The sequence below is a fragment of the Drosophila eugracilis genome, unplaced genomic scaffold (genome assembly GCF_018153835.1).
Source record: "Drosophila eugracilis isolate 14026-0451.02 unplaced genomic scaffold, ASM1815383v1 contig_2154, whole genome shotgun sequence".
Lineage (NCBI taxonomy): Eukaryota > Metazoa > Arthropoda > Insecta > Diptera > Drosophilidae > Drosophila > Drosophila eugracilis.
The window spans coordinates 10,359,009-10,384,235 of NW_024573038.1; the positions used below are offsets into that span (position 1 = coordinate 10,359,009).

General features: G+C 42.2%; 7 protein-coding genes and 5 non-coding genes across 13 annotated transcripts; 10 read left to right on the forward strand and 2 right to left on the reverse strand.

The window, feature by feature from the left end:
* Window positions 1–374: 374 nt before the first annotated feature.
* On the reverse strand, window positions 375–3,644 carry LOC108114471 (adenosine kinase). Of its 2 annotated transcripts, XM_017225480.1 has the most exons (4): window positions 3,555–3,644; window positions 3,045–3,354; window positions 1,683–2,166; window positions 375–1,231 (listed from the first exon to the last, which is right to left on the reverse strand). In XM_017225480.1, the coding sequence occupies exons 2-4, from the start codon at window positions 3,059–3,061 to the stop codon at window positions 695–697; spliced, it is 1,038 nt and encodes a 345-aa protein (XP_017080969.1). In that variant the 5' UTR covers window positions 3,062–3,354; window positions 3,555–3,644; the 3' UTR covers window positions 375–694. The 2 variants fall into 2 exon arrangements, with proteins under 2 accessions (XP_017080969.1, XP_017080968.1); XM_017225479.1 differs by lacking the exons at window positions 3,045–3,354; window positions 3,555–3,644 and adding an exon at window positions 2,234–2,331.
* Window positions 3,645–3,709: 65 nt separating this feature from the next.
* On the forward strand, window positions 3,710–4,998 carry LOC108114474 (40S ribosomal protein S12). Its single transcript, XM_017225483.2, has 4 exons — window positions 3,710–3,751; window positions 3,829–3,871; window positions 4,077–4,211; window positions 4,608–4,998. The coding sequence occupies exons 2-4, from the start codon at window positions 3,855–3,857 to the stop codon at window positions 4,873–4,875; spliced, it is 420 nt and encodes a 139-aa protein (XP_017080972.1). The 5' UTR covers window positions 3,710–3,751; window positions 3,829–3,854; the 3' UTR covers window positions 4,876–4,998.
* LOC121530033 lies at window positions 3,928–3,998 on the forward strand. The gene has a single exon (XR_005993736.1). It is a non-coding gene; the product is annotated as a small nucleolar RNA U18 (small nucleolar RNA).
* LOC121530032 lies at window positions 4,465–4,535 on the forward strand. The gene has a single exon (XR_005993735.1). It is a non-coding gene; the product is annotated as a small nucleolar RNA U18 (small nucleolar RNA).
* On the reverse strand, window positions 4,927–6,643 carry LOC108114470 (zinc finger MYND domain-containing protein 10 homolog). Its single transcript, XM_017225477.2, has 4 exons — window positions 5,915–6,643; window positions 5,670–5,859; window positions 5,170–5,609; window positions 4,927–5,111 (listed from the first exon to the last, which is right to left on the reverse strand). Exons 1-4 carry the CDS (start codon window positions 6,583–6,585, stop codon window positions 5,057–5,059), a joined length of 1,356 nt encoding a protein of 451 aa, XP_017080966.1. The 5' UTR covers window positions 6,586–6,643; the 3' UTR covers window positions 4,927–5,056.
* Window positions 6,644–8,925: 2,282 nt separating this feature from the next.
* Window positions 8,926–16,106, forward strand: LOC108114473. Its single transcript, XM_017225482.2, has 5 exons — window positions 8,926–9,263; window positions 14,792–14,979; window positions 15,066–15,223; window positions 15,327–15,510; window positions 15,623–16,106. Exons 1-5 carry the CDS (start codon window positions 9,228–9,230, stop codon window positions 15,804–15,806), a joined length of 750 nt encoding a protein of 249 aa, XP_017080971.1. The 5' UTR covers window positions 8,926–9,227; the 3' UTR covers window positions 15,807–16,106.
* A 1,834-nt stretch (window positions 16,107–17,940) lies between these two features.
* On the forward strand, window positions 17,941–20,648 carry LOC108114552 (serine/arginine repetitive matrix protein 1). The gene is made up of 3 exons (XM_017225599.2): window positions 17,941–18,331; window positions 18,399–19,006; window positions 19,071–20,648. The coding sequence occupies exons 1-3, from the start codon at window positions 18,120–18,122 to the stop codon at window positions 20,087–20,089; spliced, it is 1,839 nt and encodes a 612-aa protein (XP_017081088.2). The 5' UTR covers window positions 17,941–18,119; the 3' UTR covers window positions 20,090–20,648.
* A 296-nt stretch (window positions 20,649–20,944) lies between these two features.
* Window positions 20,945–22,205, forward strand: LOC108114553 (40S ribosomal protein S9). Its single transcript, XM_017225600.2, has 4 exons — window positions 20,945–21,036; window positions 21,094–21,339; window positions 21,463–21,649; window positions 21,943–22,205. The coding sequence occupies exons 2-4, from the start codon at window positions 21,117–21,119 to the stop codon at window positions 22,118–22,120; spliced, it is 588 nt and encodes a 195-aa protein (XP_017081089.1). The 5' UTR covers window positions 20,945–21,036; window positions 21,094–21,116; the 3' UTR covers window positions 22,121–22,205.
* Window positions 22,206–22,752: 547 nt separating this feature from the next.
* Window positions 22,753–25,014, forward strand: LOC108114571 (40S ribosomal protein S4). Its single transcript, XM_017225622.1, has 6 exons — window positions 22,753–22,821; window positions 23,032–23,064; window positions 23,197–23,455; window positions 23,521–23,618; window positions 24,281–24,452; window positions 24,681–25,014. Exons 2-6 carry the CDS (start codon window positions 23,062–23,064, stop codon window positions 24,932–24,934), a joined length of 786 nt encoding a protein of 261 aa, XP_017081111.1. The 5' UTR covers window positions 22,753–22,821; window positions 23,032–23,061; the 3' UTR covers window positions 24,935–25,014.
* LOC121530030 lies at window positions 23,834–23,976 on the forward strand. Its single transcript, XR_005993733.1, has one exon. It is a non-coding gene; the product is annotated as a small nucleolar RNA psi28S-3327 (small nucleolar RNA).
* On the forward strand, window positions 24,013–24,155 carry LOC121530029. Its single transcript, XR_005993732.1, has one exon. It is a non-coding gene; the product is annotated as a small nucleolar RNA psi28S-3327 (small nucleolar RNA).
* Window positions 24,482–24,625, forward strand: LOC121530031. The gene has a single exon (XR_005993734.1). It is a non-coding gene; the product is annotated as a small nucleolar RNA psi28S-3327 (small nucleolar RNA).
* Window positions 25,015–25,227: the final 213 nt, after the last annotated feature.

Here is a 25,227-nt window from a genome sequence, read left to right on the forward strand (position 1 = left end):
TTATCAGTATCAGTTAAAGTTTGTTGCTAATAATCTTATCTACTGACGATCCTTAGTTATCATATATTTGGGACATCAATATGACTTGTAATACCTCTGTGTTATTCTCCAATTTAGCTTTTTGTTTTATTTTTTATGTTTATATATGTTCTATAAATCTCATTGCTTAGATGATTTCACCTTTCGCAATACTTTAGCGCTCAAATTCAGTAGATTTATTACACCTATTAGCCAGCCTAATGATATTCTGAAAAGTGATATCAGAATTCTTGAATCATTTTGATAACAGTCTGATAAAAAACCAATACCCAATATTTATGAGGCAATATCCTCTTGATACACTCACACCGCTAATCTGAAAAACAAAACAAAGATTTGAAGTTGTGCAAACTGTTGACTTTTGTGTTTCGCTCGTGTGTGTCACTTTTGTTTTATTATCAATTTAAATTCGAATATTGCTCTATCTATAAGACACAAGCCTCACTCTCGCTATTTGTTCATGTCATTCCACATGTGTATGCTTTTGTATGTGTCTGTGTGTGTGGGTTATATGTACAAACAATTATCAGTGTTAACAAAATGTCTTAGTCACTCTCATTTACTTAATTAACAATTGCAAATCTTGCTGCGCTTTGCCGGCCTCCTTTCTCGGTCATCGATGTGTGTAAGGTTTATGTAGCTTCCGTATCCGGGTTTACTCGACAAACTCTGGTTCGCCGGAGTATGTACATCCAGGATTCTTGATAATGTGCCCGGCTGCATAGTTACCACACCGAATGCAGACATCTAGCGACTTGCCTTGCACAAACTGCGACAGAAAACCTCCAACGAATGCATCCCCAGCGCCATTGGTATCAACAATCTCATGTTCCGCCAATATCGTGACCGGGAACTCCTGTACCGAGTCCTGTTGGATAAGCAGGACAGGATCACAGCCCTGCGTGAGGATAGCAATGCGCGGCCGCGTCGTATTTAATTTGCCCATCGCCACCAGACGCTTGCCAATCTCACGAAGATCCCCACTTGGCCAATTCTGGGCCTCGGCGAAGGCTTGTGCCTCCGCCTCGTTGCCGAAAATTATGTCCACATAGGGCATCACGGCCAACAGCGGTTCCATGTAGAATTGCGATATGAATGGTGCGCTGAGGTTCATTAGGAACGGTCGCTGCTTGGCAAGGGCGGTGGCCGCCACCTGCATGATGCTCGGTGGGTTCACGGTGAGGAAGAAGCCCTAAGAAGATAAAACAGAGCAAAGGATGATTATTGGTACTTAAGTTTTAATAAATAATTTACATTTAATTAGAGATCTTTTAAAAACTTTCCAGCTTACAAATAAATAATATCGAGTAAATTAATGACCTGTTTGTTTGTTAAAATATTTTAAGTATAGTTGTGTCATTTGCAATGGTGAAGTAAAAATACTAACAAATGTCTTTAAATAAAGGACAAAAACATAAAAACAACAATTTAATAGTTTTGTCTGTTGACTATAACATTGTGACCAAAGCAGTTAGTTAAGTAATTAATAGCGCACGTCACAAGAACATTAAAAAGCAAGGAATTTAACAATTTTGCTGATATCAAACAATTGCAATCGCGAACTTACTTCCCGTCAGGTTACTTAGTTATTACTTCCGGCATCGATTCTACGGTTTATTTCATAACAGAAGCACTGCACTCACCGAAATGTAGTAGTATAGGGCGTTGTCCACCACAGCCTTGTTGCTGGGCTCTTCCAAGTGATCGATGGTAAAGTGGTTTGCAGCCGCCAGATTAGCGCAGAGTGATCGGTGAGTGCCGGTGATCAGGACGGCACAGGTACCCGTGGGCACATCCTTTTTCACCTGATAGTGGACATCCAGACCAGCGGATTGAGCCTTCTCCTTTAAGATTTCGGCATACCTATCCTCTCCAACACAACCAAAGAAGACTGCTACCCTAGGTTGCCGCAGGATCCACTGGGCGATCCTCAACGAATTCTGCACGGATCCACCAGCCAGGAATTCCGCCTGGTAACCTTCGACGAGCTCACCATAAATGGGCATGTGTCGTTCCTCAGCCAGAATCGCATCGTCTTCGTTCATGGAGTACTTCTGCAGGAACTCCAAAGGAACAACGGCGGAGATGTCCAGAAGTGGATTGCCACAACCCACTAGGATTCCTTCTCTGCAGTGAACAAAATTAGAGGAATTCTTATATTTATCTTGGGTATATAAACGTCGAAAATCCCCACCTAACGTTGCTATTGATACGATCGCACATGTTACTCGCCTGAGGGCCTGACGCTAATGCGCCCAATTAACGGTTCCATTCAACACCAAGTACGTAAAGAGCTTTCAGCGCAATCAGCATGCGATGAACCTCAGAGATAGCCCTACCCCCAGTAAAAAGAAAGACTAGATGTCGAAATATTAGGCATACGCCCGTGCACAAAGAACAATACTCTGGGAGAGCAATATTCAAATAAGTTATTAAATTTTTAATCCTATTCCATTCCATTCCAAATAGATAAGCGATTTAACAAAGATCATTCTACCAAATTTTGCTTTGGATTTATAGACTTAAAGGAAATAAATGTACCATGGTTCCTTATCAAACTATTCTAGATTATAATCAGCCAAGCTCAATTTTTGGGACGATAGTGTGTTCTTGTTTACGATTATATTTGTAGTTGCTAGCAAGAATTCGCCCTCCTTATCATTCGCATATTTCGGACTCGAGAGCTTGTGGCGCCGAAGAACACGGCCGGATATATATATTAATTCATTCATATGCCGCCCGAACCATCTTCACACCCCCCAACACGAGTTTTTTTTTTGTATTCGTAAGATACAAATTAACATTTGGAGACGTTGTAGATTCTAAATTCCAGATAACGAAAGCAAACACACGCACACAGACAAACGAAGCACACGATTTTCACATGTCGCTGTAAATTTCGGCAATTATATAGCAGTTGTGTGTACATTTGTGCGATACAAGAATCGGGAGCACATGGTGAGTTTTTTTTGTTAATAATAAACCCAACCTCAGATACAACTTACTCTAGCGTGTTCGTCATTCTGTTCGTTGTTGTTGTTGCTGCGCTGCCTCGGCTGCCTTCTTATGTAAACATAAACAAGTTATTGCACTTCAAATCTCCAGCTTGCGCCTTCAACTCAACTTGATTAAATTGCTATCCGGGTGAGAATCCAAAATATATATGCGTATATTTATAGGCAATTTAGAATAGCGGTTATAGTTGGAAGCGCGAGTTGCGGGCGTTTGGGAATTTGGGATTGTTTATCTCAGTGTTACCAGGTGCCATGGGTCAGTTATCTTTAACTAACGCGTAAGTTAGTAATATCTTGGACCCTGTAAGAAATTTGAAATTCGGGTGATAAAATTTACATTGTCAAAAAATGTTCATTAATTTCAAAAATGGGATCATAACCACATAAACGGTTGGCACTGGAATTCAGTAATTTAAATTTATGTGTAATATTATCTGAATATTTAAATCTTTAATGTTATTTTAAAATTATTTATGTAGATTTATCAAACACATAACTAACCATTTTCTTTGCTGAACATTCAAAACAGAATGTAGATCACCTTGGATAGCAAAAATAAAATAATTAAATAACAGTGCGAACAAGTCTTTTACCACACATCGATTATTTTTAAATGCGCCTCTGCGACTTTCGATAGTCAAAACTCACATCGCCATCGCTCAGCCAATTTTGGTCTCTTTCTTTCCGGTTGTCAAAAGGTACAGATGTGTTAAAATTAATTCGTCGAATCTCCCGGCATCCCAACTAATACAAACTTTTTTACTTTCATTTTCAGTGCAGTGCATCCTATACCGCTAAACAATGGCCGACGTTGATGTGTAAGTGGATGTTTCATAGACGAAAAACATAATTTATGCCTTGCTTGGCAAACCGCTTGTTGATGAAATTAATTGGTCCGTGTTTATGAATTTCCATTGATTATAAATTATCCAATTACTGAACAAGCAAGGCTAAATAGTTCTTTGTTATGCGATGTGGTCTGAGCGATGATTTAATACTAATATACTTGTTTTCTCGATGCAGTGATGTTCCCTCCGCTGCCCCTGTGCTCGATGGCGCCATGGACATTAACACCGCCCTGCAGGAGGTCCTGAAGAAGTCCCTGATCGCCGATGGACTCGTCCATGGCATCCACCAGGCCTGCAAGGCCCTGGACAAGTAAGTAGTCCAATAATCTAGTCTAGAAGGTGGCAGAGTTATTCACTTCTTGAGTTTTCTTAACTTGCCTTTAATCAAAATCTGAGACTTGAAACCCACGTTTTTAAAAATGCCGGTCTTCATTCTACTTAACCTTTCTGGTGACTCCCTTTAAATAGGGATTTTCTGCCATCTAAAATTTTTCTCGAGATACATAAAATTTAAATTTAATTCCCAAGAAGTGATCCCACCTTCGTTTTTGATCATCTGCCTGTCTGTGATGAAATTAATTGGTCCGTGTTTATGAATTTATATTGATTAAAAACCTTCCAATTACTGAGCAAATGTCAGCATTGCGGAATTATTAAACACAAATAGAACAAGTCGCCTAATCAAAACGTATTTTTTCATTTACAGGCGTCAGGCTGTTCTGTGCATCCTGGCCGAGTCCTTCGACGAGCCCAACTACAAGAAGCTGGTCACCGCTCTGTGCAACGAGCACCAGATCCCCCTGATCCGCGTGGACTCGCACAAGAAGCTGGGCGAATGGTCCGGTCTGTGCAAGATCGACAAGGAGGGCAAGCCCCGCAAGGTGTGCGGCTGCTCCGTGGTCGTGATCAAGGATTTCGGTGAGGAGACACCCGCTTTGGACGTGGTTAAGGACCATCTCAGACAGAACAGCTAAACTGCTGTAACCTGTCTGTTGAATGAGAGACTACGTGAAAGTTTTTTTTAAGCTATTCGCTAATTGAAAATAAACGTAATGCACCTGAATCCAGATGAAAATAAAAGAAAGTTGACCTTTTTACATTTTTGGAATGTTCTATTCTAATAATTTGATTTTTATAATTTAAACTGGGTAAAAATTAGTTCTTAAGACAGGTTTGCTTGTGCTGCGGCCAATCCTTGAGCTGGCAATCACTAAAAGATAAAGCAAGATATAATAAAAAAATTAAACTTTTGATTAAATCCAACTCACCGAGAGCAATAATGAACTTGCTTGCAACTGGCGCACTTCTTTTTGGCCTTTGCCTGGCAAGTGGCACAGCTGTGCTGAACTTCTGCATCGCCACCTGCTCCGGTATCCTTTGCTTCTTCCACTTTAAGGTCCTCCATATTCTGCTCCAGTTCGCAGAGTAAATCCGTACCGTAAGCTTTGCTCAGGCGAGAGGCCAAAGCGGAAATTTCATCCTTGTTTTTGTTAAGGAACACTGAGTCTTGCTCCTGGGCTATCTGATAAAAGCCCCCGTTTTCTTCTACATCCTTCAGTAGCTCCTCTTGGATCTGGGGAATGTCCTCAAGCAAAAGAGAATGGGACTTGGCTGTATTACCGCTGAGAGTCAGGCGGCTAAGGAACATCTTAAGTTCTATTAGCGGTGGCAATTGGTCAAGCAAAGTCTCATGCATTAGGCCCAAAAGCTAAAGGGAAAGCTAGATGGTAAGTAAGGTTTCTAGAATAAAAGTAATGTCGAAATTTACCTTGCTTAACTGCTTGCAGCGGGCTTCATTAAGCGTATAGTTTTCCATGATTTGGGCATTTAGAAGAAGCTGACGCACACAAAACCAGGCTTGAGCCTCTGGTTTGACAATCTTGACGACATCATCCACATTGGTCCACTTCTCTTCGATGAACTTCTGCATCCCCTTGCTAGTCTTCCTTTGCCATGGGCTAAGATTACAAATAATATTTAATATACTAACCACTAAGGATCTTCAATGCTTACCGGAAACAGAGCACATCCACCATGAGCCAAGGGATGTCATGAGTAACAAGTAAACGTCGGGCGGCGCTGAGGTGAAATAATCCCACATTATCGGCCAGATAATTTAATATAGAGATGCAGCGCAGCCCAATCTTATAGATAAAGTCACGTTTCTGGCGCTCTAGTTCTGTGAGCACCGCTTCATCCACATCCAGCTTAGACTCATTCTCATGATAACCCATGCTGACCAAGCCAATAACCTGGGAAATCGCTTGGGCGCAATAATCAATCAAATCCATCACCGATTCCTGCAGCGTCTCACAACCACTGGGATGATAGAGGCAGACATCAAGGAGAGATACCAAAGCAGCCTCATGATAAAGCACCGTGTAGATGAGAAATGTGGCCTGTGGATTTGGATCGATCTCCAAGAGATGCGGAAGAACACGGGTCTTCCAGAGGGTTATGCAATAGGCTTCGTGTATCAACAGGCGCAGCTTGTCTCGCGAAATGAGGAACTCCTTTACTTCCTCCTCACGATGCTGAGCCAGCTCCAAGGACGCCTGCTGGCTCAATTTGATGATCATCTCGTGCACCTCTAGCCATTTACTGCTGCCCACCTCGCGCACCTCAAATGGACGAATACTCTCCACAAAGAGATACATTTCCTCCGGATATACAAAGTTCACCATTTTTGTAATAAAAAGTTTTATTTTTTATTTCTCTAGCAAGTTTTTTAAACTTGTTTGTTTCAAGTTACTTTTGTTAATGACAATTTCAAAGTTAAAGTAAACATTTTGGGTTACCATGGCAGGCAACGGTTGCTAGGATTCTGTATTGTTATCCAAAGGTACATACAACCCTGAAAACATATTAAGGAAAGGTTGGAAAGGTTAGGGATTGGTAATGTTCTTTGTAACTAAGGGCCACCTTCAGTGGTTACGAATTATTGGTATTAATATATTTGATTTATTGAAAATGCAACAATTCCTATATTAACTGCTTATTACTAGTTAATTAATAAATAAATTAAAAAGATTTTAGACTATGCGTCTAGACCCATTAAGCTTGTAACTTGTTAGAAAAGAAATTATGTTTCTGGCAGCAGTCTGCTGGCTATTCGTTTTCATTTATTTTGGCAACTATTACGCCAGGCCAGCTAATTGTTGGCCCCCTGATAAAGACGTTTGGATCGTCGGCCGTGCACAATTGGAACTCGTTCAGTCACTTTCGCTGAAAAGTTGCGTTGACACTGCGCGCATGCGTGTCGTGTCATTCGAAAGAGAGATGGTTGGGGATGGGGATGACGACTCTCATGTTTCATTTCGTACGATCTTTCTTTCGCTTCATTGTGCCACTGCGTTTGTTTCAATTGTTATTATTAATTTTATTTTATTTATATACCATACACCAGTCGAGCACTTTTTCTGCACGACGCGACGACAATTGACTTTAAATGTCGCCTGGCCGAGGGGAAAAAGTTACAACCACTATGAAAGTTTTTGTGGCCTTTCGGCGTTTTCTTCATTTTTCGATAATAACCGAAGCGAATTGAAACTTATATAGCTTGATAACTTTCCCAAAAAGAAAACTGAAAAGCGTCTTTTAATTGCCAGACAAGGAAAGAGAAGCATTTACAGAATATGTGATTGCATAATGCTATTAATCGATAACCAATTAACGGTAGCCCTTCAGATAAGTAAGTTTGCAATGCTTTCAGATTCATCTAAAGGTGTTAGAAACCCTTTGCCGTCATTTATACATTTTTTCTCATAGGTATTATTATTGCATTTTTCTTGAATTATAAATATATTACAAATTGATTTCTTGGCGAAATATTAAAACTTCATTTTCACTTTTTGAAATAGGATTTAAAAATTAATTCCCAATGCATTTTTATACCTAGTGTGATTATCTCTCACATTGTCTTGGGAAAATTTGTCAAATTCAATTCGTCTGTCATTAAATTTACAAATTTTCTTGTTGATACAATGAAACGATGGCTCTCAGTGCTCCTAATATCCACTCCGATCCTTTCAATAGGATTGGTCCTGATCTAACTTTTCTTGCCTTTTTTGGGCTTTTAGTGATGATTTTTGGGCTGCTCTTCTGCATTGGATATTGCTGCTGTTTCAGCTGTCTTGACAAAGAGGGATATTAACGTTATTTTAAAAAAATAAATCAATATTTGTAAGACCAAGATCGATTAGGAAAATTACTTTGAATGTGTATGTGAAGACATTCTTAAATTTAATTTGTAAAAAGTCTATTGGGGCATCCATCTTTATCAAAATTCCTGTCACATAAAAATTATAAAAACATGACCGGTAGATTTTTCATGGTTTTGGTTGTGATAACTATAGTCCTCGTGTTGCTTGTCTGTGCCGCTTGCGTCCTTTGCTACTTATGCTCTTATTACTGCCGAAACATAATATTGGCACTTCATCTAAAGCCATTTCTTTCGGTGGCTCGTCCTCAAGAGCAGCCTCAACAAGTGGTGGAGCTGGAGTCCCTTACAACAGAGCCGGCAGTGTTAACAATACATATATGAGTGAATAAAGCCAAGTTGTGGCGTAAATGGGGTCCAAAACAAAATCTTATAAGTATAATAAATTGTAATTTTATTTTTTTTTACCAAAATAAATTTAAGTATATAACGACGGCCTCCTTGATTCTGTTACCAAAAGACGAAATGTAATAAATCTAACGTAATCAATATAGCTTAGAATGATTTTTCTATTGACAGTAATCCTATCAGTTCTGCTCGGATTTGTACTGATCGTGTGTCTGTGGTACTTCCTGATAGTCCTGGCTTGCTTTTGCATCGACTGTTTCATGCGTAGCATTCACATGTATCCAGATCGGCACCCACAATGTCAGCGGGCATCCCAATCTGCAGCAATAGCAGCAGCAACATCGACAGCAACAGCAACATCTGCAGCAGCAACACTTGGCACGACAGCAACAGGTTACGAGTGCGATATTGCCGAAGATCCCATTAGCAGCAGCGACACACCAAGTGCTTAAGGAATGGTAAACGTTACCTGGTCCGTCAGTTCAGGTTGAGCGCTCGAGTTGGTCGGTTGTTAGACGCGCGTTGTCTTCAAAGAGTTCAAAAATAAAGGGGCTTCCAGTGAAATCAGCGGCTTAAGCGATACGTTTCGTGTGATATTCATCGTTTCGTGAAGTGTAGTGAAAAGCCAATTCGAATCGGACAAGTCCCAGACAGAAGACACGATTTACGAGACGTTCGAGACAGAACACCTCAAGTGCCCAAGTACAGCCAATAACCCAACAATCAACCATCCAACCAGCCAACACACGCAGCAACAAAATGGAATACCGGTGCTTAAGTAGAAGTTCTGTCAAAGTAAGTGACCCCAATAAGCACAAAAAATAAAGACACTAAAGCCGTAGCGCCCACAAGGAGAGGCAGCTGCAAGATCTCTTACACTTCTCTTCGCTTTACACATCTTTTAGTTTTTTTTTTATATATATATATATTTTGCCTGAACTTGGCATTGTTCTCGTCTTCCGTCGTCTTCCTTTTGGAAACCAGTATGGCATAAAGAACACATATAATATGGCTATATGTGCGGCCATAGGTGCACACATGCAGCCCACAGCCAGGCAACACCTTCGGTGGTCCACTAAGTGCCTGGTGTGGAATAATGGCATGGGTTGGGTTCCGATGGGCTGACTTTGGATGTGATAGGACGGCTTGGGAATTCTCCAACTGGGCTCTGGCGTTTCGCCCACTTCGACCCATTTCTTTTCGGCCCGATCGGCCGATGGCATGAATTAGCACCTTTCTTGGACTTTCTTTTTGCCCGGTCTTGACGAATTTTTAATGAATTTGCCTTAGCCAAATAACTTTTACTAGGCTATGCGCTCTACCCCGCAAATGCGTATGTATACTACATATGTTACATAGGTAGTCGACTCACGTCTAGTCCCTGGCACTCAAATTGGCAAAAGAAGTGTTGTGTGTGGGTTAGAGAGCGGTCGCGCTTATGGTTACAAATGATATATGGCTCTGTCAGGAGGTCGAGGAATGCGGCAGGAGATCTGACCCTGCGATTGGGCACAGTGTATCCGGTATGCAGCTGCATTCCTGTGGGAATTACTTGTCTGTTTTCACAAACGGAGGTTTTGTAAGCCCTTAAATAGGAGGCTAAGAACCCTTAGGTACCAACAAAAATACCTCTCTGAACTTGACCGACTTCGGACTCATGAAAATGTTAATCAAGCGGATAGCGAGAAAGCAAAAACACGCCCACAAACAATTTGCTTAGTCAACGATTTCCCTTGAATGGAGTTTTGGATTTCTTTCGGCAATTCGATTCGTGCTTAACCCATAATCAATACGGAAACAAATATGATCAGTGTGACTTTAAATACTATATATACTATAAGTTATGAGGAATGATTAAAGGAAAGTGTCATGTTATTTTTCGGATTTGTGTATTTCTTTAATCAATAAACACATTTTGCAATTATAGTTCATTCTGTAAATTAACTCTTTCAACAATCACTGTTCACGAAGTTAATTTTAAAAGGAAAAATATGGAAAGAACCGGATTTTTGTGTCACTGTAGCGATGATTCAAAGCGGATTCCTTAAGCGTCGCCTAAATGCTTGAGTGCCGAGCGTGCCGTGGGCAAAAGCGAAATAAAAATTTTATAAAAAGTAGGCTAAATATATTCATACTTTGATTTTTATGGGTTGCGGCCGTCTGTCTCTGGGTCTAACCTACAGGTAGAATATTCTCATTCGAGCGTCTCGTGTTCTGGTTATATGGCTTTTGGTCTGACTGGCGAACCTTAGGTGCCTATAACTATTTGCAAAGCGGAGTTATAAACTGTTAGCCACAACGGCGTTATGGGTTAACTATTTTCAACATCTTTGTTCTGATTGTCAGATTGGCAAGTAACGTTTAAGAATATTGTCAAGCATTTGTGTTAATTGCCGGCTTTAATGTAGCGCCAAAAGGTAACAGTACTTGGATACGTAGAAAATAATGAGGCGAATTATTCAGTGAAACTTCTGCCCAGAAGATATGTATCTAGATCTATGACATTAAAACCGAGAGCGTAATGAGTAAAAGTGTTGCTTGCAGGCAGATCTCTTCTTTCAACCTCCATGGTCATTAAAATACCCCGGTTCTAGTTTTGGTCAGCTAAGCCCGACTCTTAGCCCCGTTTCCACGGATTCTTCGGATTCGATTCGGATCCCACCATCTGGACAATGGACGCAGTCCAAAAATGAAAGCGTCGCGCTGTCGTCGACCAAAACCGAATGCGGGGGAGTGAAAGGGGCGGCGATAGCTCAGGGGCGAAATAAGCCAGGTCCATTGCACCTGTCTCTCTCTAGCTTTGTGGTCTGGTCTTTTTTTCTGGTCTGGGAAAACGTGATCTGCATAGCGGCTGCTTCTTCGGGGAAAAAAACCCATTGAAAGTTTTGTCGCTTCGGGGTTATCACGGCATCGAGCTTTGTTGTCTGTCGCGGAACGAAAAAAATAATGGAATACACAACATAAAACAACGGTCTAATGCGCAACGGTGCTGAGAACCAGCAAAAACACATCCAGAGTTGCACGCAAATACTGTTCTTGGGTTGATATAATGATCGATAAATGAAACCATCAGCTTTAAAAGCTAACATTTAGTAAAATTTCATAATCGACATACAAATATTAAGCAAAATGTGGATGTAAATTGGTCTTTAAGAGAAAGTATTTATAAAATATTGCATAACTGCAAGTCTTACGTTTTATAGATAAATTTAATTATAATTATCTTTTTTATTTGGTGGTTTTAAACTTAAAGACCATTAATCTTTTAAACCCAGAAAAATAAATAATTGGTCTTCAAGGAAAACTTAAAAACAACGTAAAGTATTAACGACTACTAATGACTAAAGAAAATTTGCTACAAAAAACAAGAATTACAATGGCAAAAGTTTAAAGATTCCAAGTCCAAAATTCCATTTAGCATCATTTCTTACCAGTTTCTCGACACACCCAGTGTTGACAGCTTCTCCCAAACAATTGGTCTTTGCTTTTCATCGGCTTTTCCTGACCAACTGATCCACAATCGTCGAACAAAAGCCTTTGGGAAATTGTGTCAGTCAAGCGAAGCCAACGGCCAAGCACAATTCTCTCTTGATTCGTTTCAATCACAATGCATTATCACTGACATCCATTGAGAATGTGGAACTCTTTCGAGTGCCAAAGATCGGGCAGGGGCTTTTGAGAGGAATACCCGGGGCTATGGGCTATGCTTATCAATAAACCAGTTCTTAGCAACTTGCAACTATAGCCACATCGCGTGCAACGGTCGCAATCGAAATCGCAGACAAAGTCACAGTCACTGGCGGCTATTTGTAAGCTGTCAATAATCTGTCGTCATTGCCATGCTTTCCCGAAACCAATTTTCACCCGTGCAGCTAAGCTGTTAGAATTTAATTTCATTTGTTATTAAACGCCAATGTTTGTTTATCCCAGCAAGAAAGAGAGACAGAGAGGAAAAGATGGAAAGAGAGGGAGACGGCGATGTGGGTCGTTAACCTCGTTATAACGGCACCTGATCCACGAACAGAGCCGCTGCTCTTGACAGTTTTGCTCGACGCTTTGTCTCTTTTTGCCGTTTGTTGCTGCCTTCGGTTCTTTATAGAGATTGGTTCAAGCCGTGCTTTTCTCGTGAGTCCCAGTAGACGATCTTTATTTAAATGTAACACTAAAAAAAGATTTTAATAAAAAATATACAATTCAATGCAAATAAGTATATTAAAATTAAAATACAAATTGCATCATTTTTCTTCCGCTATTGCACAAAAAGGAGCCATGCTCTCATCTCTAAATTCTTTCTTGCTTAGTTTAGTCATCTCTTTTCCTTGCGGGCAAATACAAAGCAGAGCATAGAAATTCATGTAGTGCACTTTGTTGTTGATCGTGTTTTTGTTGTTATGTAAGCCTAATGACAGGGCAAAATGAAATTGTCAACGGATCGTCAATGGGTTTTTGATTAATGCGTGATTTGCCGATTTCCAAAGACCAATTATGATCAAAATTATTTGCATTCGGTACAGTCATGCCGCAATCACTTCAATGAACCCTCTCAGACCTAAGAAAGTCGCCTCATTAGGAGACGGAGGCCCAATCAAGAGGGCAATTACCAAGTAGAAATACGTCTTGTGACAGGTTCAAATGGCAATGGCTTCTCCGGGTCCCAAAGGGGTCCGTACCGTCTGCTTTAATGTCGAATTAAGAGGGGACCGCGAGCATTTATTAAACGAAATTGCTGAAGAGTCATAAAAACGGAAAGTCGGACCAACGAAATGACAATGCCGAGAAAAGCGCGTTTAATGAGCCCACAGAAGAATTCGACAAAAGGCACGGTGAGAGTGGCGGTGGCCACCGTTGCACTATCAAGCTCTAAGGCCACTCTGCACGTGTATGTAAGCGCCTTTCCCATAGGCCCATTAAATTCGTGTAATGAATGTGAAAAGAATTAAATAATAGAATTTCGCTTTCATTTTTTTTCCCACCACCGCAGCGCGCACGCAATGACCAATATGGCCCCTTGGATGTTGTTTTTTTTAGTTTTGTCAGATGTCTAACTGAAAAGAAAGTCGGCTAACAAACTTACCAAATGTGCGAACCCAATGCCCGACAAACAAAACAATAATAGTAGAAAGAAAATATTTATATCAATTAAGAAATATTTTCGGTATTCCGCCATTGACAGTCGGACAAAGGCTGCAAGAAACGCTACGATTATCGTTTCGCATGCTCGTACGTGCAGCGATTTTCTCAGCAGAAAGTCAAGTGCGATAAAAGAAAAAATAAATAAATAAAATGGCAAATTTTGTGCTGCAATTTTAATTCAATCGAAACGGGTTTTTCGGCTCGGATCGGGCACTTGATCACCAGCCAAATCTGCACAGAGAAAGTGAAAGAAAATACATGCGAGCGGCTAAATAAAAACCGCAAGAAGAGGCAATAAAAAGTTCAGACCATATTAGAAGTCAGCTTTGCATGCCATGCCGTTGAAAAAATGCTGTATGTATTAACATTTCTTCTCAATGTGGGTTTCTTGTTTCTGTTTTTACTTTCACGTGCGATGCCCAGCAAGATGGTTATTTATGAGCTTAATTAATTTGTTTATGGATTTCGGGGCTAAGCGGGTCAAGTATGTGAAAATAGAAACTTTTCATCGGTTGAGCCCCTCGAGAAAAAACCCTTGTAACTGGCTATCGTCTGCGTCTGCAGTGGTTGGCGTACTTTTAAGTCTTTTCCCAGAACTCTGTGGAGTCCCCAGCCAGATACTAGACAAGAACATATACACGGGGCCATGGTCAGGGTCATCGGTTCAACGACAGGCCATAAAACACGTTACAACTCTTACGGAACAGCAGTACACAGACTAGTTGTATTTTCTGTATGACACAGCAGTTCCCTCGACCGCCTATCCGTTATCCGCACGGGCCTAGTGTAATTATTCTAACAAAGCTTATACATACTCGTAAGCGACTTACATATATTTCCCAGTTATTTAATGCTAGTAATTGTTTCTGTTTATGGATTATTATTTTTTAAATATTTTTACTCGGCTTTGAAGATTAAGCATTTTCAATATTCTTCCATAATGGTGGTGACTCATTAATGCTTTGCATTAATAGAAAGCAGAAAAGAAAAAAGCAAAGTAACTATTAAATCTTCTTCAAGATTGAGTCATTATTTGGACATTTTTTCAAAAAGAGCTATCTATATTCTTCTAAAATAACCACCTATAAGCAAAGTTAAACTTTTCCAATTACAAGACAAGACTCCGTTAACTTGGTGAATAATCTTTCTCGACCGTTTCATAACCCATATCCGTATCATTTCGCTTGCAGCACCTAACGGCTCTCTGCGTCATCAGTATCGCACTCACCTGCGCAAACGCGGCTTTGTGGCCGAGCTATAGTAGCGATGATGCGCCTGCCAGCCGTTGCAGCGGTGGGCGTGGCCTGAAGTACCTGTCCGGCGATGCGCTTACGGATTCGCTCGATTGCCTGGGCCCAAATAATGCGCCATATCCAAGGTGAGTGAGTCAAATGGGAGAGGTGTGTCAGCGGTCAGTAACTTTCTTTTCTAACGCCCATAACCCCCTAATTGGGATCTCTGCAGCGCGGCCGTGGCGCGCACATTCTCCAACTGGAACGGAAACTCGCGACGTGGCCGCCAGAGCAAATTGCCCAGCACACTGGACCCCGCCATAACCACCAGTGCTCTGCTGAGGGCCTACGACGAGGTGAATAACGAGGCCGTCGGAAGCAGTCGCTATGGTAAGTCGGTCATCACCGCACCACCACTGACTGATTGACCAAACGATCGGTCATTTGATTGATTGATTGATTGCTTAATCTCATCTCAACCGATATATTGCAGGTCGATCGCTAAAGAATGCCACGCCGGCGCAGCAATGCAAGAGCGAGACGCCGGCGCGCCTCTGCAAGACCCGCTACAACACCACGGCGCCCATGTACGGCGTTAGCTTAACCTCTGGACAGCCGGTGACCATTGTCCAGAAGTTCCCCGATCTCCTCCAACAGGTGGTCTTTGAAGTGTGCGAGTAAGTAACCGTTTGTTTATATAACTTATATAAATATAAAAATATATAAAAATATAACTTTTATAAATAACATAATAAATTTATGTCCAACGATTTCTTTGATCTTTTCTAGATCCTCTGAGTGTGATGTGGTTCGAGGCGAATGTACGCAAACTTATGTTCCCTATCTGTTCTTGGTCATTCCCCTCGGTCCGGTGACGCTGACTGGCCAAGATTACGTGCTGGTAGAGAGCGGATGTGTGTGCAAGCCCAAGTATTCAACGGGCGCAGCCCAGGAGCCCAATATGATACCTTAGAAAAAAGAGGACGAAAAGGCGGTAACCACCAGGAACACCAACAGCAACCAAAAGAACTGAGCGAGTTTTGGGTCGTAGCGGAGCTGGGCTGAGCTGGCTGGCTGGCTAAATTAATGTGTACTTAAAAAGAGGAATTATTTTTTGTAGCGAAATCAATTTTGCAATGTTATTTAATGTTTTCCCCCATCTCTCATTCTCCTTTAATTCCCTTTCAGCTGTATAAAATTGAAATGCAATTTTGCTCGAAAAATAATCAAATCCTAATGTTAAGTCTAAATTTAACAAAAAATTGATTTAATGCCTGCGTGCATTTGTAGTTTGTATTTATTAGAACCCCTAATTACGGCATTTTAAAATGCAAAATAAAAACATTCGTTTCGAATTGTATTTGGGTTTGTTTTATTAAAGATTCTTAAAGTTGAAATGCGTCTAATACTTTTATAAAATAGAATTTTAAAATTTTACGGAAGCTATTATGCCTAACAGAATCTTAATGACATAAAAACTGTGGCTATTGCATGTCTGATTGAAATTCCATGTTCAAATAAGGATTTTACTAAAAGTAGATTAAGTTTTTTAAATTTTATCTAATCGGGAAAAACTTAAAATGTAACGACCGCATTCAAAAAATTAAAAATTATGATGCCACTTAACTTACCCAGTTCTCACGGCGTTGCCAGATAATTTTGGATATATGCATTCGATAGCTTAGAATTCATGCCGATTACTCGTGTTTTGGGTCACTGCTCCCATCACTGTCGCAGACCGTTTTCAATATATTTTGCAAAGAAAAAGTGGATAAAAATTGCTAAAAAATTTGCTTAAAGGTGTTTGGGACGACTACAGGTGGAAGCATAAGATAAAAGCAATAATACAGTGTTAACGTATAGTTTATATCGGTGCAAAAGAGCATCGCATCCCCGGTCATCACACATACACACGGTGAAAAGACGCTGCGCAAGTGTGTGTGTGTTCCTGTAGACAATCGACTTGCGTGGTGCCGGGTTACATATATTTTTATTGAATTTTTAACTCGATTTCTCGTACTCCGAAAAAAACAAATGTGCCTGGCCTAAAGTTTGGCCACAAATTGGCGGCAGTGCACCCAAATTCCCGCAGAAGACTATTCGTAAAAACGCAGCCAAGATGATGTTCACGGTAAGTCAAAAGCAAACGACTCCCCCCCGCAAACCAATCGATAAATGGTTTCCCTCATTATACATTCGCTTTTATTTTTTTTCTTGGCCTCTATCCTGCAAATGTCCTATATTCCCCCAAAAACGTAAATAGGGCACAAACCAACAGCAGGATACGCGGTTTAGCGACAAGGAGAAGAAACTGATGAAACAAATGAAGTTTGGAGATTGCCTAAACAAACGGGTGGATATGTCCAAGGTAAAACTGGATGTATTACGTCCCTGGATCAGCAAGAAGATCACTGATATCCTGCACATCGAGGACGACGTAGTGGTGGAGTTTGTATACAATCAGCTAGAGGAGGAAAAGTATCCGTGCCCCAAGAAGATGCAAATTAATATGACGGGTTTTCTTAATGGACGCAATGCCCGGCAGTTTATGGGTGAGCTGTGGGCCTTACTTCTCTCCGCCCAGGAAAGCGATTCGGGGATTCCGGCGGAGTTTATTCAGCAAAAGAAGGACGAGATACTCAAACGGGAAGAGGAGCAGCGGCAGAGGGACCGATCAAGATCCCGTTCTCGTTCCCGCTCCCAGCGAGGTAGCTCTCGCCGAGATCGCCAGCGTGAGCGCTCAAAATCTAACTCGCGCTCTAGATCGCGCTCATTAAAGCCAACTAATAACAACGGTTCAGTACCCAGTGCCGCCCGAGAAGCGGCAGCCAATGCAGCGGCCAAGATCCGCAAGCGCGGCTCCTCCTCGGCCGCCCGTCCCGCCTCTAGGGAGCGACGCAATAGCCGGCGGCCACGTTCACGTTCTATTCAGCGATCCCGCTCAAGAGCCTCGGCCAAAAAGACTGGCTCAGTGGAGCCCGCACCCGCCAAGACTGTCAACGGCCGTCACTCAACTGACAAGTCGTCTCCTTTGCCGGCCACCAAGGACAAATCGCGATCCCGTTCGCGGTCTCGATCCCGTTCAGTACGCAGCCGATCCCGTTCTCCCTAGCCCCAAAGGTCACGATCGCGCAGCTCGTCGCGACGCAGTCGCCGACGTGGTCGGTCCAGCAGCATTTCCCTATCTCCGGAGCGTAACCAGGATCATTTCGAGCATCGGCGGAACAAAAATAGTGTGCAGAACAAGCGGCAGTACCGCAATAATCGAGGTGATTCAGCTAGTTCCATGGAGCGCGGGAATGATCGCGGCCGGCAATTTGGCGGGGGAGGCGGTGGTCGTCGAGGGGGTAGACGTTTCTCACCACGAGGACGCAGTCCCATGCGACAGGACAATGGTGGAGGTGGTGGTAACCGCTTTCAACGATCAAATTCTCGTCGTAGATCAAGATCCCGTCGTCTGTCCCGCTCGCCCATGCGGTACTCTAGATCACCAAGACGGTAAGTGTCTTATTACCAGACTTTCTAACTTTGTCTAATTCTTTTTTGATGACCTATTTTCAAGCAGCTTCAACAATCGTCGCCGGTCGCCCATGATGAACTTCAGAGGCGGCGGACGTGGTGGTGGCCGAGGCGGTGGGCATCGGCAGATGTGGCAGCATCGCGGTGGGTCACCCAACTTCAGAGGTGGCGGACGCATCCATTGGCAGGCCAGGCATAGTCCTGGCGGTGGAGGGCGTGGTGGTGGCGGTGGGATGGGTCGTTTCGACAGACGCCAATCGCCGCAGCAGAATCGCTATAATCGCGATCACCGTCAGTCGCCGATGCAGCAAAACCAACAGTTCCGCAAGCAATTCTCTCCGCATCCGGGTCCTGGACGTCGCTTCTCCTCACCACAGCAGCGTCGAAATTCGCGAGATCGTCGCCCCAACTCCAGAGAAAGGCGAAGCTCACCAGGCGGTGGTCACATGAATAGGTGGGACAACCCGCCACCTGTTAGAAATCGACGTTCGTCATCGGGAAGCTCAGGGGGTGGACGCCAGCAACGACAGCGCAGCCTGAGTCCGCCCGAAAATCGCGGACGTAGCCGCAGTCGCAGCCACAGTCGACAAAGTCGTCAGAGAAGTCGTAGTCGGTCTAGTTCGCGGCGCAGTCTCAAACGAGATAGTCCAATTGGTAAGTGATAACCAATAAAGTACACTTTTAAGGAAAGTAAAAAAATGTACACAATTTCCTTTAGGACGCTCCTCAGTTGAGTTCACTGGACCGTCAGTAAACACCATCGATCTCTGTCGTGAAGAACTGCAACGAAAAGCCAAGCCAGCAGAAACCATCATTGTGTTAGACGAGGCTCCGGCTGTACAGCGCAGCAGCTACGCCAGCCTGTCCCGCACGCCATCTCCGTTCCTTAAGCCTCACGAACGGCTCGCTGCAGCCAAGGCAGCGGCGGCGGTGCCACCAAAGAAATCCCGCGACCAGAGCCAGAGTAGCAGCTCAGACAGTAGCGCAGACAGCGATGATAGCGAGGAAAAGCCGCGACGTAAGAAGCAGCCATCTAATGTGGATGCGTCTAAGGGTAAAACAAAAGAAAAATCACGACACAGCTCGGAGAGCTCTTCCAGCAGTGAGCAGAGTGACGATGAGGACAATTCAAGCGGAGATGAGAGGCTTAAGAGAAAGCTACAGAAACAAAAAGAAAAAGTAAAAGAGGTGACAGCTTTGAAAGGAAAGGAGAAAGATCGGGAAAAGGACAAGCGACGTTCAGATAAGAAGCCTAAGCGGGCTGCAACATCTAGTGGTGATGAAGAGTCGACGAGCAGCCGGAAGCGCAGTCATAAGAAGACGCGTCGGGAAGAGACAGTTGGAGAGGCAGGCAACGGTAACAGTGACTCCGAAGACGATCATGTGCCCAAAAAGAAGCGAAAGAAGTCCAAGAAGGTGGTGGACTCAAGCGAAAGCGACTCTGAGTCCTCATCAAAACGGAAGAAGCATAAGAAACACAAGAAGCACAGCAAGAAAAGCAAGAAGCATAAGAAGCACAAGCGAAAGATCAGTGCCGGCAAATCGCGTGCGGATAGCAGTTCCCAGGGCAGCAGCGATGAAGAGGAGGAGCCCTCGTCGGTAGCGGCCAAGCGAAATGGTAACGCGGGTAAGCTGCCGCTATTGCTGCCGGGCGGCTCTGGACCTGGGGTTATTAACGAGGACCTAGAGAAGCAGCTGCGAGAACGTGCCCTCAAATCCATGAAGAAGCTGGACTGAACGACAGACTATGTGCGAGTATGATTGCCCACTTTACCCCAACATATTGATCCACCACTCATCCCCCCATTGAGAATCACTCGCCCTCACAGACAGACGTATGTAGCCATTAAAATAGAAATATACATTTAAACCAACTATACATTTCATTAACTGCATGCATTGTATTTCTTAAAATGTATGTATTTCACATACCGTTAAGTTCTTTCGCCTAAACAAAACAGTAGCGATTAAATTAGCGAGCCAACATTAAGCGATTGAATACAGTTTGTATTATGTACAAAAAAAATTGAGAAACTGAATTAACCATAAAAACTATTTAGCCCCCAGTGGTTTTAAATACATAAATTCCCGTATAAAATCGTAAAAAAAAAACAACAAAAAAAGCAAGGATACACAAAAACAAGCGTAAACCCGTTTGGCAAATTGTATTGTTGCCGCAGTTTAATTTATAAGTAGGTTTTACAGAATGTAATTAATAATACCTAAAGCACGAATTGTGTGTTTGCAAGGCATTAACTAAAAGAGGAAATAAACACAATTGTAAAATTACCGAAAAGGAACTGATATTTTCAAATTTCGATAATTTATGGGTCTGGTTATCCGATTTCTCGCGCCCAATGTAGCCGTGCAGAATCTGGTATTTTTTGTTATTACTAAGTTATTCTTAAAGTTCTGCAGCATTCGGCTTTTTTCCGCTTATAATATTTTTATAAAATTATATTCATTTGGGTTCTCAGCTCTTAATTTTAACATTAATTTTCCCACGTTAATTTTAAACGGTCAACAAAGTAACGAACATTTTTGATTAATAATGGTTACAACAAAATGGATGAATCAACTCGTGCTATACGATATTCACTACCGCAGAACGCAGTCACATTTTTTTTGGCACATCTCTAGCCACTCTTCTTCTTTCCTTTTCCTTTTGTTGCGTTTCCGGAAAGGTTGTAATTGGAAAATTTTGTATGTAAACTAAAAATAATAAATTTTTTACATAACAGTAACCGATTGAATTGTCGGAACCATGGTAAACGGCCGCATACCTTCGGTCTTCTCGAAGACCTACGTGACTCCCCGCCGCCCTTATGAGAAGGCGCGTCTGGACCAGGAGTTAAAGATCATCGGCGAGTATGGTCTCCGCAACAAGCGTGAGGTGTGGCGTGTCAAATATGCCCTGGCCAAGATCCGTAAGGCCGCCCGTGAGCTTTTGACCCTCGACGAAAAGGACGAGAAACGTCTGTTCCAGGGTAAGTGATACGTTTTGTTTATCCAACAAGAAAATGTTCTAATACGCTCTTAACACAGTAGCGTGTCCAAAAATCTGGGGACCATGTTGAATTTTTTTAAATGTATTTTTTTTCCAACCTTAGGTAACGCCCTGCTGCGACGTCTGGTCCGTATCGGAGTCTTGGACGAGTCTCGCATGAAGCTCGATTACGTGCTGGGTCTGAAGATCGAGGACTTCTTGGAGCGCCGTCTGCAAACTCAGGTGTTCAAGTTGGGATTGGCCAAGTCGATTCATCACGCCCGTGTCCTGATCCGACAGCGTCACATTCGGTAAATATCGCTTGGGAAAGCGACGACAGCGTCGTCCGGCTATTTCAATTATAACTCGGTTTTGTTCAGTAAGACCACTTGGGAGTCGAACAAGCTCCAATGCTTACACCGGCTCTCAACGTCTTGAGATTGTGCATGTGACTCCGTTCACTCCAATCCAGAAAGCCAAATGGTCGCCAAGCGTAAGTTGCACTGAACGTTTTTTAGTCCTAATCCTACAGTCGCCGTTTAATGGTTATCTATCCCTGTGACCCTTTACTAATAGATATTTGATATTATTCTTTTTTCTACAGTGTGCGCAAGCAGGTGGTGAACATCCCTTCGTTCGTAGTGCGTCTGGACTCCCAGAAGCACATCGACTTTTCCCTGAAGTCGCCCTTCGGCGGCGGCCGTCCGGGCCGCGTCAAGAGGAAGAATCTGAAGAAGAACCAGGGCGGTGGCGGTGGAGCTGCTGAAGAGGAGGAGGATTAAGCAGTGACAGCCAGCTGCAGCCAGAAAAATACATGGCTCAGACTTTTAATAAAAATATGCTTGTTTTACACAAACAAATGTAAAATATTCTGAAATATTTTCTCTTGGGTGTATATATTATGATTTAAGTAGTATTATGAGTTTAAGTTGTTGGGCAGATATTGAAATGCTTTTTCAGTTCTTAAAAACGTATTTCAAAAAATTTTAATTAATAGTTTTGACACAGTACAGAAAACAGTGCCGAGACCAGTCTACACAATAACAAGACAAATCAAAATATTTGAAAATAGAAATCATATATAAAGAATTAAATAACGAAAATATTAAGAAATTACAATTTCTCCAGATGTACATTCCATACTATGCTGTTTGTTTTCAAATGTTTGTTTGTATTTTGTAATACACGCAAACCCTAAATAAAACCTTACCTCACTTGTATCTTTAATTCATTCTTTTCTTAATATTTTCTGCGATTTAGTTTTTTTAACTACTCCCCCAAGTAAGCAAGAATTATAGAAATAAAAATGTGTCCAATATTTTTAATCAACTTTTAATTGAATACCGCCAATAATTCTGCACACTGGAGCAAAGTAACCCTGCGTGCTGGTAGAAATCTAGTATTTTACCGTTCCGCCTGGCTTGGCTGTTGGCCACACTACGCTTAAATATCTTCCTTTTCCTGTTGTATTGCCCGACGGACGGTACGTGTAATTTTTCATCATATAAAATAATGGCCATCAGGGTTTGTTATTGTTCATCGGTATTGGAATGGGGCAGCCGAAAGTCCAAAAAAAGCAATAGTGGTATTATTTGGAGGCAAAGTCCGGGAGATTTTCTGTGATTTGATGCGGCTTTTTGCGGTGGCTCTGAATGTTTACAAGAAACTAAAGGTTTAATTTTTCTATTTGCAGTGATCGCCCGTACAATATAGTGAATCAAACATGGTGAGTGTTGCAAATTCAATGATCTGGTATGAAATTAAGTAAAAAACAATGGTTGTTTGACAATTCTGCCAACGGATCTCGTGATTTATTGTAATGGATAGTGGATATAACTAAAACACAATTATTTTGCAGGCGCGTGGCCCCAAGAAGCATTTGAAGCGTTTAGCCGCCCCCAAGGCATGGATGTTGGACAAGCTGGGAGGAGTTTTCGCTCCTCGTCCCTCGACCGGTCCACACAAGCTGCGTGAATCGCTGCCCCTGCTGATCTTCCTGAGGAACCGCTTGAAGTACGCTCTCAACGGTGCCGAAGTCACCAAGATCGTTATGCAGCGTTTGGTGAAGGTTGACGGAAAGGTCCGCACCGACCCCACTTACCCCGCTGGATTCATGGGTAAGTTCTTAAATTAAAGTGCCAAGGATGTGTCCCAAAGTAATGTTATTCTTAACTCGTTTTAGATGTCATCACCCTCGAGAAGACCGGTGAGTTCTTCCGTCTGGTCTATGACGTGAAGGGCCGCTTCACCATCCACCGCATCTCCGCCGAGGAGGCCAAGGTGAGATTTGGTTTCATTTTAAGTGAGGTTTCATCTAAAGGTTACTCTTGCCATTTAAAGATTAGTTCAAGTGAACTCTGAGTAAATTCCACTGTAGTAAGCTATATTTTCATATCAAGACTGGTATTATATACAATATTTAAAAGTGGTTTTCATATCAGCCTATAGATGAGTATTTTATGTTGTAATCCAACTATAAAAAGATTTGAGTGATTAAAAGGGCTTTGTCGAAGACTGTTTTGCGTTTCAAATAGTGCGTCAATTGGTTCAAAACGAAGCCCAAAGCAATTTTTGATACGACGGTCTCTGATTTGACAAACCAAAGTTATTTCAGTAACTTTTACGTGCAATTACAAAAGCATCAAAGTGTATATAGAAAATATAATTAATATCTTTGTGGGCTTCGTCGAAGACCGATTTTCGCCTGCAACCATGTGTTAATTGGTTCAAATCGAGGCCCAAAGCAATTTTTGATACGACGGTCTCTGATTCGGCATTTCACAGTCGTTTCAGTAACTTTTACGTGCAATTACAAAGGCTTCAACGTGAATATATAAGGATAATAATCAGAAGATTAGTATTTTTCCTTATAAACAAGATTTGAAAAAAATAGAAAAATCGAAGCATCGAAAGTAACCCAATCTTCCTTTTCTCTATTGCAGTACAAGCTGTGCAAGGTCAAGAAGAACCAGCTGGGCGCTAAGGGAGTCCCATTCCTGGTGACACACGACGGCCGCACCATCCGCTACCCGGATCCTCTGATCCACGCCAACGACACCGTGCAGGTGGACATTGCCACTGGCAAGATCACCGACTACATCAAGTTCGATTCCGGTAAGAAAAATATATGTTATTAGCGATTTTCATTGGCTGGTTCGAAGACCACAAAACGTTAATCAAAGTTGAGTGGTTCAAAATCTGACAAAGCCAAAAGCATTTTTTGTCACGACGGTCTCTGATTCGGCAATCCACAGTCGTTCCAGTAACTTTTACGTGCAATGACAGTCGCCCAATATTCATTAATATTTTGATTTTACTAACTGGATTATCTTTGATCCACAGGCAACCTCTGCATGATCACCGGAGGCAGGAATTTGGGACGTGTCGGCACCGTTGTCAACCGCGAGCGTCACCCCGGATCCTTCGACATTGTGCACATTAAGGATTCCCAGGGCCATGTGTTCGCCACTCGTTTGACCAACGTGTTCATCATTGGCAAGGGCAACAAGCCCTACATTTCCCTGCCCAAGGGCAAGGGTGTCAAGCTGAGCATCTCGGAGGAGCGCGACAAGCGTCTGGCCGCCAAGACCCACTAAGAACCAGGAGTTTAAGGATTTTTACCTTTTAGCATAACACTCTGTACGTTAAGCTACGGAATTACAAGCCAAGAACGTAACAAATGTGTTTTCTTTTAAAACAGGAAAAGTGAATCAATGGGAATTATCATTAAATAGATAAAATTGTGTTTGAATGTCCAGAAGTAAATGCCAAAAGGAAACGCTAATAGAAGTGATAAAATACACTAGATAAATTAACCTCAATTTGAATTATGTTTGACTATATTATATCATAGAGAAATGAATTTCAGTATCATATCTGGAATTATAAA

What these genes read in the sequence shown, in the direction of transcription:
- LOC108114471 (XM_017225479.1), bottom strand. Translation starts at nt 2,262, where the DNA reads ATGTGCGATCGTATCAATAGCAACGTTAG. An exon ending in CGTATCAATAGCAACGTTAG is followed by an intron (nt 2,167 to 2,233) that starts GTGGGGATTTTC and finishes TGTTCACTGCAG; the next exon opens with AGAAGGAATCCTAGTGGGTT. An exon ending in CCCTATACTACTACATTTCG is followed by an intron (nt 1,232 to 1,682) that starts GTGAGTGCAGTG and finishes TTATCTTCTTAG; the next exon opens with GGCTTCTTCCTCACCGTGAA.
- LOC108114474 (XM_017225483.2), top strand. An exon ending in GCCTGCAAGGCCCTGGACAA is followed by an intron (nt 4,212 to 4,607) that starts GTAAGTAGTCCA and finishes TTTCATTTACAG; the next exon opens with GCGTCAGGCTGTTCTGTGCA.
- LOC108114470 (XM_017225477.2), bottom strand. Translation starts at nt 6,585, where the DNA reads ATGGTGAACTTTGTATATCCGGAGGAAATGTATCTCTTTGTGGAGAGT. An exon ending in GCTGCAAGCAGTTAAGCAAG is followed by an intron (nt 5,610 to 5,669) that starts GTAAATTTCGAC and finishes CTTTCCCTTTAG; the next exon opens with CTTTTGGGCCTAATGCATGA. An exon ending in CAAGTTCATTATTGCTCTCG is followed by an intron (nt 5,112 to 5,169) that starts GTGAGTTGGATT and finishes TTTATCTTTTAG; the next exon opens with TGATTGCCAGCTCAAGGATT.
- LOC108114473 (XM_017225482.2), top strand. Translation starts at nt 9,228, where the DNA reads ATGGAATACCGGTGCTTAAGTAGAAGTTCTGTCAAA. An exon ending in TAAGTAGAAGTTCTGTCAAA is followed by an intron (nt 9,264 to 14,791) that starts GTAAGTGACCCC and finishes TTTCGCTTGCAG; the next exon opens with CACCTAACGGCTCTCTGCGT. An exon ending in CGTCGGAAGCAGTCGCTATG is followed by an intron (nt 15,224 to 15,326) that starts GTAAGTCGGTCA and finishes GATATATTGCAG; the next exon opens with GTCGATCGCTAAAGAATGCC.
- LOC108114552 (XM_017225599.2), top strand. Translation starts at nt 18,120, where the DNA reads ATGGAGCGCGGGAATGATCGCGGCCGGCAATTTGGCGGGGGAGGCGGT. An exon ending in TACTCTAGATCACCAAGACG is followed by an intron (nt 18,332 to 18,398) that starts GTAAGTGTCTTA and finishes ATTTTCAAGCAG; the next exon opens with CTTCAACAATCGTCGCCGGT. An exon ending in CAAACGAGATAGTCCAATTG is followed by an intron (nt 19,007 to 19,070) that starts GTAAGTGATAAC and finishes AATTTCCTTTAG; the next exon opens with GACGCTCCTCAGTTGAGTTC.
- LOC108114553 (XM_017225600.2), top strand. Translation starts at nt 21,117, where the DNA reads ATGGTAAACGGCCGCATACCTTCGGTCTTCTCGAAGACCTACGTGACT. An exon ending in CGAGAAACGTCTGTTCCAGG is followed by an intron (nt 21,340 to 21,462) that starts GTAAGTGATACG and finishes TTCCAACCTTAG; the next exon opens with GTAACGCCCTGCTGCGACGT. An exon ending in ATCCGACAGCGTCACATTCG is followed by an intron (nt 21,650 to 21,942) that starts GTAAATATCGCT and finishes TTTTTTCTACAG; the next exon opens with TGTGCGCAAGCAGGTGGTGA.
- LOC108114571 (XM_017225622.1), top strand. An exon ending in TCTCCGCCGAGGAGGCCAAG is followed by an intron (nt 23,619 to 24,280) that starts GTGAGATTTGGT and finishes TCTCTATTGCAG; the next exon opens with TACAAGCTGTGCAAGGTCAA. An exon ending in CTACATCAAGTTCGATTCCG is followed by an intron (nt 24,453 to 24,680) that starts GTAAGAAAAATA and finishes TTTGATCCACAG; the next exon opens with GCAACCTCTGCATGATCACC.